The sequence below is a fragment of the Leishmania major genome, chromosome 15, assembly GCF_000002725.2.
Source record: "Leishmania major strain Friedlin complete genome, chromosome 15".
NCBI lineage: Eukaryota > Euglenozoa > Kinetoplastea > Trypanosomatida > Trypanosomatidae > Leishmania > Leishmania major.
The window spans coordinates 39525-51350 of NC_007256.2; the positions used below are offsets into that span (position 1 = coordinate 39525).

An 11826-nucleotide genomic window follows, 5' to 3' on the forward strand; every position below is an offset into this window, starting at 1 on the left:
CCCAGCAATCAGCGCTTCCGTGCGTTCATGCCCAAGTGCCGCGCTCTGGCACGGCTGCGCGGTAGTGACGGGCACCGAGTCTGATCACGAAGGACCGCTCTTCTCACTTCTACCCCGAAAGCTACTTGAGAATGCGTCTGCCTAGTTCAACACGCCATTGATACTGCCAAAAGGAATGGCCGCCCCCTTCGCTCCGGAGAAGACTGCACGTCGTCTGATGCGTGAACTACTCAAGGAAGGGCCCTCACCGATGCCATAAGAGCGATATGAGGTATGCGATGCTATCGTGGCGCAACGCGGGGTCGCGGAGGGCCGTGCAGTAGCGCTGATTCGACGGCTCGGCACCGGTGGAAGAGTCCCAACTACCGTCACAAAGATTCACGCTCCACGTCACGGTCAAGCACGCCTCGCACAGCGAGCCTCGATCAGTCCGCGGCATCCTTCGCGGTCATCGACGCTTTGGCGCTCCTCCGACGACAAGGGTCGCGGTGGTAACCGAGCACAGGGCTGTTGTTTACGCGTAAACAGGGCGAAGCAGCCTCGGGTTCGGAGGCATTGGTGGGGTCTGTGCACCATGCATAAAGCAACCCCTTCACAGCGACGAGTAGCCTTTTCCACAAGGAGGGAGTAGTGGTCTCTCTGGTGTGTTTCACTTCTACATCGACGGCTTTTTGCGGGGAATGGGCAGGGGGGGGGCGTGCGTTCGTGAGATTCTTGGTGACACGTTCTCGAGGAGCGTTTGGGGGTAGCCGTGTGCTGCTCGGGAAAGAGGAGATGGTATGAAAGCGGGAGCTGTACACGCTAAGCGCGCGCAAGTGTGCCACCACGCCGTGCCCGATTTCATCTCGCTCTCTCTCGTCCACACATGCCTAGTGGGAGAGGGTGCGAAATGAACAGAGAGCTTCACGGCGGGGAGGAGAACGCCGCCCAAAGACGCCGCCTCTCGCCTGTCCCCGCCCTTCCCGCCATTACGGTCACCGGCGGGACGCTGTGCGCGAGCGAAAAGAGCGAAGACAGAGGGAGAATGGGGGAAGGAGGGAAACGGAAGTGTGAGAGTGCAGCCGTTGCCTGCGCGCACTACGAGAGAGAACGAACGATCCGTGTGCAGTTCCCCACACCAAACAAACAAAAGTGGCAGCAGCGCTGGCCCCGGTGCCAGGGTCGTCCAGCGTGTCCTTCGCCATTTCGGCTACCCCCTTTACCACCGGGGATAGCCGCCCGTGGTAAAGGGTAGCGTTTGGCGGACTTCGCGTGTCGCCATGCGCTGTCACTCGCCTTCTCCTCTTTATTGGCCTTGTTCTTCCTGTTATACGTTAGTCGTGTCTTACGCGGTTGGAGAGAGGGAGGGAAGGAGAGGCGCCGGTCTCCCTGCACGGCCTCGTGATGTGCAGGAGCGGAGAGATAGGCGAACAGAAGGGCGGCACGGGCCCCGTTTCAGGACTTGCACAGCCGCCACTCTCAGGAGTGCCACACACACATGCACACACACCTTCCCACTCCATGGCTGAACTGGTAGTAGAGGTGATTATACAATTGTGTCCACATACCCTGCATGCGTGGGCGGTGCAAATGGGCAGGCGTATGGGGGGAAGCGCGAGAGGTAGCTCAAACAAAGGTGGAGCGAACAGAGGAGACGAGTGTGCGTCCCTTGTTGGGGACGAGGGCCGACTCGCGGCACGGCGCAAGAGAGCACCCGGTAGCTCCAGAAAAGATGCGCACATGCAACGACACACATCGAGACACTAGCAACTCGGCGTCGTCACCGCCCTTCTCAGCCTCCTCTGCCTCTTCGCCGCGACTCACGTCTACGCCTGCCCATTTCCGCAGCCACTGCTGCCTTCTCAGTGCTTCTTCATGCGCTTCTTATGGCGAGACTTCTTATTGCGCTGCTTACCGTCACCGTGCTTGTAGGGAGCAACGCCCTTCTGCACGCGAGCCTCGGCACGCCGCTCCTTGGCAGCCTGGCGGATCCTTCGCTGCTTGAGCTTCTTCACAACGCCGGCTTGGATCTTCTTCTCGCTCTTCGCGCGCAGCTCGCGCGCGCGGGCCTTGGTCTTGCTCGCCTCGTGCATCTTCTTCTCCCGCTCCACGCGGCGCACCTTGCGCTGACGCTGCAGAATCTCCGTCTCCTCCCGCTCCAAGTTCGACAGCTCATTCTGGAAGTGGTTGATAGTCACCTCTGCCTCCTTCTCGTACAGCCGGCGCGCCTCCTCGTCGCGTTTTTTTCGCTCCTCGCGGCTGAGGCACCACTCCCGCTTCGCCTTTGTCGTCACCTCGTTGAGGAAGCCGTCGCTGGCGGTGCCGTAGCGCTTCTCGGCCTGGGTAATCTTCTCCTCAAGCTGCTCGGCCGCCAGCTGTGCGCGCACCTGCGGGAACACGTCGTCGACGTCTTTGGTCGCCTTGGCCAACAGCGCATCCGGTACATCGCGGCGCTTCACAGTCGCTACCTGATGTTCGTTGACGGCTCCGCTCACCGAGAGGATCTTGCGCATGATGTCGGCGTCCTCGACCTCATGCACGAGGGACACCGCGGTGCCGGTCAGCCCAATGCGCGCGGTGCGCCCCACGCGGTGGATGTAGGCAGTGAGAGTCGGCGGCAAGTCGTAGTTGAGCACCGTGGCCACTCCTTGAATGTCGAGCCCGCGCGACGCCACGTCCGTGGTGATGAGGTACCGCACCTCGCTGCGCGCAAACTTCTTGAAGGCCTGAAAGCGCTCTTCCTGCAGCTGGTTGCCCTGAATTTCCACGGCAGGCAGGCCCAGTGCGTTGAACACGAGAGCTAGTCGATGCGTGGTCGTGCGGTAGCGGCAGAAGATGATCGTCTTGTCTTTTAGGTAGTTCTGGCAAAGGGCAACGAGGTAGCGCGTCTTGACCTTGGCGATGTGCTCCTGCTCACTTTCCACGGCGGCAGCGCTGTCCCGCCCGTCCTCCGCGCCGTCAGCCGATGCCCGCTCTGCCCGGTGCCGCTTCTGGCGCAGTCGCGTTTCACGCGGCGTCTCGCCGTCCTTCGCCGCCGCCTCTGCAGTGAAGGCGGCACCGACGTTGTCGGCAGTCGACGCCGACGCCGCAGGGGTGGTGCGGATGCGCACAAACTGCTGCCGGAGTTTCGACTGCAAGGCGATGTGGCCGATGTCGACGTTGATGGGCTTGAAGAGATGCTCTTTGGCAAACTCGTCCACCTCCTTCGTCATGGTGGCAGAGAACATGAGCACCTGGCGCGTCTCCTCCGGGACGTGCTGCAGGATGTCCAGCACCTGATCTTGCAGAGTGACCGTCAGCATCTTGTCGCACTCATCCAGCACCAGCACCTCCACCCCGGTCAGGTCGAGACCGGCCCCGTTCTTGTAGTTGTGAATGTAATCGACGAGCCGGCCAGGGGTGGCCACCAGGATATCCGGCACCGCATCCAGCGCGGCCTCCTGCGCGGCAGGCGCGACGCCGCCGATGGCCAGCGCCACCGTCAGCCCCGAAGTGAACTGGAGGAGCTGCGCTAGCATGTCTTGGCACTGCACACCGAGCTCCCGCGTCGGCAGCAGCACAACGGCCCGGATGAAGCGGCGTCGACTGTTCAGCGCGGTTGCTTTCTGCGGCTGCCGCGTGAGGAGCAGGTGCGCTAGCGGTAGCAGGAAGGCAGCGGTTTTGCCAGATCCCGTGACGGCTCGCGCGCACACGTCGACCCCGCGCAACGCCGCAGGAATGGCCTCCGCCTGCACTGGTGTGGGAGAAATGTACCCCAGGTGCGACACAGCGCGGATAAGAGCCTTGCACAGCCCCAGCTCCAGCCACATGATCTTCTCCTGTGTCTGCTCGCTGCCCTCGATGGCCGCAGTCGCACCAGCAGCCCCGGCCGTGCACCACTGTGCAGGCCCATCGCCGCCCTCCGACGGTATCGCCGAGGAGAGCCGCGACGATGGAGACGCAAAAGACGAGGAGGCAGCGGCGCCGTTAGTCGTGGGTGCTGCCCGCGCCACGCCGCGCCCGCCCGTCAGGCCGCTAAAGAACAAAGATGTGTTTTCCAAGAGCTCATCGGACGCCTGCGCGGCCGAGTCGGTACCCCGAGACGCGTGTGCAGCTCGGCCGTCGCGACCCCCGCCACGATACCCGCCGCGTGCACCATAGAAACGCTGTCCACCGTCGCCGCGGCCGCGACTTCCAGATGAACGTCCGCGGGCTCGCATGCTGTCGGAGCTGCGCGTGTCTGTTTTTCGGCGCTCAAGGAGAGCAGGAAAAGAAAAACTGGAAAGAAGCACTGCGCGGTGCGACCTGCGCAATGAGTGTAAGGGGGAAGAAAGGAAGGGCGCCGCTGGATTCAATCTACAGCGACAGCAGCAGAGGGGTGTCGATCGATAGAGAGAGCCGAGGAAGGGAAGCGCCATCGTAGTCGACGTATCGAGAGCAGTGTGCCGGGGTACGGTGGGGTTGGGAGAGAGAGGAGAGAGGGGGCGGGGTGGTAAGGAAAAAGGATGTCGTTGCATCAGCGCGTGAACGAGAAGCGCACACGCATGGTCACTCGCACGCACCTGCGCACGCAAACCACAAATCCGCCTTCCCTGTGCAGCACGCCTGCCACCACCCTGCGCCCACTGCAGCGGCGGTGCTCAGAGACGAAGGGCTACGTGAAGCGCATTCAAGGAAAACAAAGAGAACGAGTGCGCTTACAGCTTGCAGCAACTCCCTTGGCCATCCAAATACACACACGCGCACACATCCAACTGCCATCTCAGTTTTGGGGCGTGTGTGTGTGTGTGTGTGTGTTGCTTGAGCATCGCCCCTCCACCCATGAAGGGCAGGGGACCGCTACACTGGTAAACTCTTCGCTTTCTCTTCGTTCATCGCTGTTGTTGGAATCCGTCAGCGCACCAGCACCACCACAGCGCCTCTGCGCACACCTGTGCAGTGGACAGGTGCTTGTCTCCGTGGGCGCATGTACATGTTCGGCAGAGAACAGAGTCAGATCGCACCAAAGAGATAGAAAGATATCGGTCGACTTTAACAATTAGTGGTCGCCTCCCTCACTGCGTCAAAACAGTGAGCGGGTCTGCACATGGCGTCGCAGGGGAGGGGGGGGGGCTGCATGCGCGATGGAGCGAAAGGTTTGTCTGTGTGTGTGTGTGTGTGTGTGTGTGTGTGTGTGTGTGTGTGTGTGTGTGTGTGTGTGTGGCTTATGGACTTTCAATCGAGGACAAGACACACACACACAGCCAGAGAGAGGGAAGAAGGATTGAGGAGAGGGGGGAGCTGCCCACCCACCCGCACAGACACTCATCCATCCCCGCTAGAACGGCAGGAAACATCGAAGAAGACGAAAAAGCACAAGAGGAGAAGACAGAAGGAGGGGCGCACACCCGCGCACACTCACGTCCTCCCTTCGAGTGGAAGTTGTGCATGGCATGCGGCAAACTCACACAAAGGCGATCCAGTGTGTGCGCAAGGGAAAGAGCAGTACCAATACACAGAGAGGACAACGCGAGAGAAAAGGAAGAAGTTCGTGCGTCAACACCCACACACACACACACTAGCTCAGTCACAACCATGTCCGCGCGCACACCGAGCAAGACAGAGCGGCGCATGTGAAAGAAGTTTGGGACGTCCGGCCCGACAACGACGACACTAACGATCTAGCCCCTCCGCCTCCCCCCCCACACACACACAATAAAAAAAGGGAGCAGACGCACGCGCACAACGGAGGCCATACAAGGGGAGGTTTTTCCTTGACGCAACAAACACAAAGAAGGTTTGGCAGCAGATGAGCGCAAGGTGAAGGACGGCCGCAGAAAAAGCTGCAGCATGACCAGATGCATGTCAAGTACGCTCGTGGCCAGTTACACACACCCGCACACACAAACAAAAGCATGATAGGAGGAGGAGGGAGGGAGGGAGAGAGAGAGAGAGAAAGAAAGAGACCACAAGATGATGGCGGGTTTGGCCCCGTGCGCTTCGCAGCACCGGATACACATCCGCACGTTGCTGTTCGTGCCACCTCGTATCGGCAGATCGTTGCTCCGCCGATAGTCACCCTCGCCTTGCCTCTCTCGCTCTGTTGTCCTCGCCTTACGGTGTCTTCTACCCCATCCGTTGCGCGTGAGGAGTGATATCAGAAGACATGGGCAGAAAGGGGTGGAGGAGGAGACAGCGGAGAGGCTCGAACGGGGGCGGGTGAGTGTGTGCGTGTTGTGTTTTCTCTGCAAGCCACCTAGAACAACGAACGAAAAAAAAAAACGAAGTGATGAGGCGGAAAGCCGCTTGCCTCCGTGTGAACTCGCGCAGGTAGCGTAGGGAGGGCAAAGTGGAGGGCAGATCATGGTTCGCACAGGAACAGCGCATCACTGCGGGATGATGACTACATCCCTGAAACACAAACAAAAGACGTACACACGAAGAACACTTGCGGCACGGAAGAAGACAAAGCCGTGCCGGGAGGGAAGCAAACAAGAAAGGGATAGGGATCAGCCGTGTGCCACGCACACCTGCACTCGCCGTGAAAGGCCTCGAAAACGGTGCTCCCTTGTTCGCCTTGCATCTGCTCGGCCATCACATTCCTCCCTCGTCCGAATAAATAAAATTTTGCTACTTCTTCACTCATGACGAAAAGACACACACCTCTCGACGCATGGCATCCCAGGGTCTCACGTACACACCCGCCCTGCCAATGCCAGAACCGCCTGTAGCGGTGGCAGGCTCAAGTGCCTGGCATGTGCGGAGGGGTCACAGCGATGTAACGCCGCTGGTATGCCGGCGGTCAGGCGCTGGACGGCGTGGCATCGGGGCGACCTGCGACGGTGCACACGTTTGCACATCCACATCATGGGCACAGCGCCAACCGAGCTCGAGCGTATCCCGCCCGGCCCCTGACTGCCTGCTGGTGGGGAGCCTGCGTGCCACACCGAGGGGGATGCACCAGGTGGCGGCCGGCGTGATGGGGGCGGCTGCGAGGCGACCCGCGGAGCGGTGGTGCGTAGCGTGTGAGGCAGAGGCCGTGCTCTCAGCTGACTGGGACGGCACACAGCTGCAACGCGTGTGCGAACGGCATGCTTCGCACCAGGCGACGGGGCCTGTGGCAGACAGGCGGGGGGTGGTGGTGGTGCAGAGTGGCGCTTGACTCCTGTTGCGTGAGGCAGAAAAAAAGGGGGCACACGTTACAACAAAAAAGGACGTCGCATTTCTTTGGGGGCGTGGCGTGGCGTGACGTGGTGTTGTCAGTTTGCCCTCACACACACACACACGCACACGCACACACATGTTCGATGTTATGTGAGCGATTCGGCGCTGAATGGGGAAAGAGGCGTGAAGAAGGCGAGGCGTTGAGCACAAAGAAATGATGGGGGCAGTCCCCCCTCCCCTACTCCTCTTCCAAGGATACGCATACACACAACACGCGGGAGGGTCCGAACAGAAATAAAATACAAAGGTCGATTAGCACGCAGACATGCACACCCTGCGCTGCTGCGTTTCTTGTGTGTACGCGTGTGCATGTGCGCTACAGGGCGTCTTCTTCTCGAGAAGCACAGAAAGGTAAAGCAGCGAAGAAGAAGTGTACGCGTGTGTGATGTAGCGTTGCTGCTGCAGCGGGGCATGCAGATCGCTGCGCCTGCGTGTGTGTGTGTGTGCGCGCGCACTTTTGTAACAGACACGGACAGCCGCTGCTTTCTTCCTTCCGTTGGCACCGAAGGTCGGGTTAGTTCTCCTCTCAGGGAGGGCCCTGTGGGGGGTGCGCAGCCGATGCCGTCGAAACGCATGTTCGGGCCGTTGTTCTTCCGCCCCGTCCCCTGAGCAAGCGATCGCATGACATGCAGCCAACATACGTACGCCCACGCAGGAATGGCACACATGAGAAAGGAGAAAAAAGGGAGCGCGGACAGAGCAACCACACAACACCTCCGCATGAACGGAGAGAGCGGAGAAGGCCGAAGAAGAAGAAAGAAGGGAAGCACGGAGGGAGGTCATGCACACGCACTAGGCTCCCGAACCTGCTCTAGTTTCTTTTCCTCGTTCGCACACGTTTCTGTTGATGTTGGCTTCCCTCTTCTCCCATCCTACGCTCCCACAAGGCATCACACTCTCTCGCACCCCTCTCTCTGTACACGCACACACCCCGCACGTCGCCGCCTCAGCTCCCCGTCTCACATGCGTACACACACACGGGGCGAGGAGAGGAGCGGCGGAGTGGAAGACGAGAAATAAGAAAGACATGTGCGAGAGAGAGGCAGAGAGAAGACGCAGGCACGTCCATGTGCTGGTGAGTGAGTGAGTGACGGGTTTTGAGGGAGGGGGCCGTGTGGTGGCCGTCCTCTACCCCCCGCTCTTCGTCTTTTCAGCTTTCGTGAATACTTACACATCACATATCACACAAGCACGTGCGCATACGTCGGTTGTGTGTGTGTGTGTGTGGAAGGGGTGCGGAGCCAAGGGACTGGAGCAGAGAAAAGAGAGAATACGGTGGTGCATAATAGCGTCTCCTCTTCGCGCAGCTCTCTAAACCAAACACATCACTTGTGTAGCAGACGAGAGTGAGCGAGAAGAGACAAGAGAAAAAGAAAAAGTATGGCAAAAATCGAACATTGCGAGCCGCCGCTACACGCGAAGAGTTTTACACGACCACAACCACCCGCCTCCCTCCTGCGTTCAACTCTGCCCCATGTCCTTAGCGAGTATCATATGTGTCTGCGTGCGCGCGCGGGTGAGAGTAGCGCGTGCATGCCACACCAAGAAAAAAAAAAACAAAGAAGGCGTGCATCGTACTCGCGAAGAAAGATGCACACGTAATCCCAATAATGCACGTGCGTATGCACACAGCACAGACTTTATCGCAAGCAGCGATAGGGAGAGACGGAGACAGAGAGCAGCTGACACACGTCTCGGGGGACGAGGTGAGAGTCGCGATCGACCAAAAAAACAAGAGCCGAGACGACGATAGGAGGGAGGGAGCGTAGGTGCGCGTGTATGCGCCTGCAAGCGGGGAGAGGGAAGGAAGCGAGTGAGCCAGAGGAGCACAACGCGTGTCCCTCTGCCTGTCCTGATGTGCGCCCTGTGTTGGGGTCAGCCAACCCCCCTCCCCCTTCCATCCACTCGCGCGTTTCGACCATATTGTTACCAAAGTGAAAATTCGAAACGAGAGAACGAGGGATGAAAGACACACACGCTCACGGCACACGATTCCGCCCTCGCCTCTCCCCAGTCACACGCACACACGTGTCGGTGCGCCTTTGCCTGGAACTCGGGAACCGCCCAACGACGCAGCTATGAGCCGCTCTTTCTTTCGACGGCATGCCCGCCTCGCTCTCCCCCTCTTTCGCTTCGCCGCTCCCTCCCCCGCACGCCGTCCAGCTCTGAATTCTGCCATTACGGGGCCAGCCGGACACCTTTCTGCCCCCCCCACACACACACACGTAGCCCAGGAAGAAGCCGTGCGGAAGCCGCACGTGTGGAAGAGGGAGAGGGAGGGAGGGTGGAGCAATGCTGGCGAGTCGCGTCACATGGCGCGTACGCCACCGCGGGCGGCCAGAAAGACAAGCATCTGCAAAAGGCGAGGGCAGCATCATGCAGTCACTCACCAATGCTGATGCTGCTGCGGAACCGAAATTCCTGAAGGGCTCCCCCCTCCCCTTACTCGGCACATCATCGGTTCAAGATGTGAGCATCGCTTGTCAGGCGTCTTACAACCACGAACACGTGCACATGTGCACAAATATGTACACTAGACCGCTGCTACACTGGCAAACAGAGGCGCAGAAACCCACAGAGAGGTATGCCGCACGTATGCTCAAGGTGTCTCCGTCACCTCGTCGGCATGGCCTGAAAGACAGGACGTGTGTGTGTGTATGTATGTGTGTGTGTGTCGATAGGGGTGTGTGCAGAGCTGGTCAGTGTCTGTCAACTCCTTTCATTGTTGGTTGCTTCCTCGAAAAAAAAACGGTGAAGGGTTGATGCATAGCAGCCGAGCTCCTAACTCTTGGTGTTCTTCGGTCCCCAACCCACTCCCCACCCCTCTGCTCCACCCGCCATCATCTGTCCTCGACAAAGCCGCGTCCCTGTTCCTTCGCCTTACTCGCTCGAATCGGCCCATGTGCAGCGGCAGAAAAGACGCACGTAAGTCAACACTGACTTGAACGCGTGTCCTCACGTGTCATTGCCGATTCGATTTCGGTTCGTCGGTGTCGCTGCCGTGGCCATCATCATCTTCACGTGTGAAGTATAGCGCTGCAGCAGCGCGACAACGACGAGGGGCGAGAGCAAGGGAAAGAGCAAGAGCGGGGGAAAAAAACTGTTAGTAGAGAGACAAGGGAAAAGGACAAAGACAAGAGCGAAACAAAAGTGAAGTCGAGAAAGGGGCGGGAGCGGGGCGCGTGTTCGGTCGGGTGGGGAGGGGGGGGGGGCGTCGCCTCGACGATGGTACGCAACACAAGTGAGCTTTGCAGAGAAAAACGAAAAAGAAGGAGAGAAAAAGACCGCTCGCCCTCTCTGACGGTATAAGTGTCTGTTCGTGTGGGCGAGCGTGTGTGACGCGGAGATGAGGGGGGGGAGGAAGGGTGGTGAGGGAGCGGGTCTAGCCGGCTCTCGGGATGGGTGCGGCACTGCCCCCACCACCCATCATCGCCACCGACCGTCTTCCCTGTATGACCCCTCCCTCTTGCATCGTCTACCATTACTGCCATCTTGAAGTCCGTCTCTCTCTCTCGGTCTGCATGTGCGTCATGGTAAGGCTCACACACATACGGAATAGGTAAGAGAGAAGGAATGAAAAAGTATGAGCAGGACGGAACAGGGACGGTAGGGCACGATCTGACGAAGAATTCTTAGATCGCGCGTGCGTGTATGGGTGTGAGCACCAATGCCTCGTTGGTTAGAAGTGGAAGACAGAGCAGCCGGCGTGTGCGAAAAGAGGGAAGAAGGCCGCTGCTTACTAGACGCGACACCGTTGCCACGCCGGCGAGCCACACCTTCACGCACTCAGGTACACCGCAAACTGTACAGTAGAAGCATGCGAGAAGTGTGTACGTGGCTCCGCCCTTGCGCAGCTGAGAAGTGAGAGAGAGGTTTGGCAACAGAGAGCAGCCAGAGACTCGATGCACAACACGTGTGCTGCAAGCACAGCAAGCAGACCCACGAAGTGCATCACTCAGCCACACGAGAAAAGGGGAACGAGAAGAACATGGCAGGAGCACGGAAAAACGGGTTACGAAGAAGACAGAGGTGATCGAGCGCCGCGCATACACATGCAAGCAACACCCTACCACCCCTTCTCGGCGTTTCACTTCGAATTTTCGCACCTGACATCGTCTCTTCTTCACTTTCTCGTGCTCATCTTCTCCGAGTGCGCACGGCTCGTCATCTCAGTCTTCACAAGAGCGAGATATAGACCGCGTCAATCAGAACACCACCCCATGCACAGACACGCACGCATGCACATCTGGGTACCGTGGAGAGAGAAGAGCCGACGGCGGGCGTCAGATGCGCAGCTACGCCACACACCCGTCCTCAAAACTAAGAAGCAAAACAAGGCGCATATGAAGGAAGATGAATGCCGAGCGTGACGCGTGCGCGCGAGGCTGAGCGCACAGCGTCCCATCGCCCCCCTCGCGGGAAGAAGAAGGGGGCTTCCGGTGCTCTCCATCAGTACTCTATCGGCCTTTGGGTGAAGCCTCTCTGCTCAGCTGCTATACTCTCAAGCTCACTCACTTCCACAGCCACTATAGGTGCTGCTTCTTCACCGCTACCGCATCTTTTTCATCTCCATCCCTCACACCTCTCTCACATCTGCCTTACATCGTGTGTGCAGAAGCAGGGGGTTATGGGCGCGTGTTCAGAGGAGGGAGAGACGAGGCATGC

The 11826-nt window shown here is 59.2% G+C and overlaps 1 protein-coding gene across 1 annotated transcript; it reads right to left on the bottom strand.

Annotated features, from left to right (window-relative positions):
* Positions 1-1841: 1841 nt before the first annotated feature.
* Positions 1842-3788, bottom strand: LMJF_15_0130 (putative ATP-dependent RNA helicase; the record flags this gene model as incomplete). The annotated part of the gene is made up of 1 exon (XM_001681875.1): positions 1842-3788. One exon carries the CDS (start codon positions 3786-3788, stop codon positions 1842-1844), a length of 1947 nt encoding a protein of 648 aa, XP_001681927.1.
* Positions 3789-11826: the final 8038 nt, after the last annotated feature.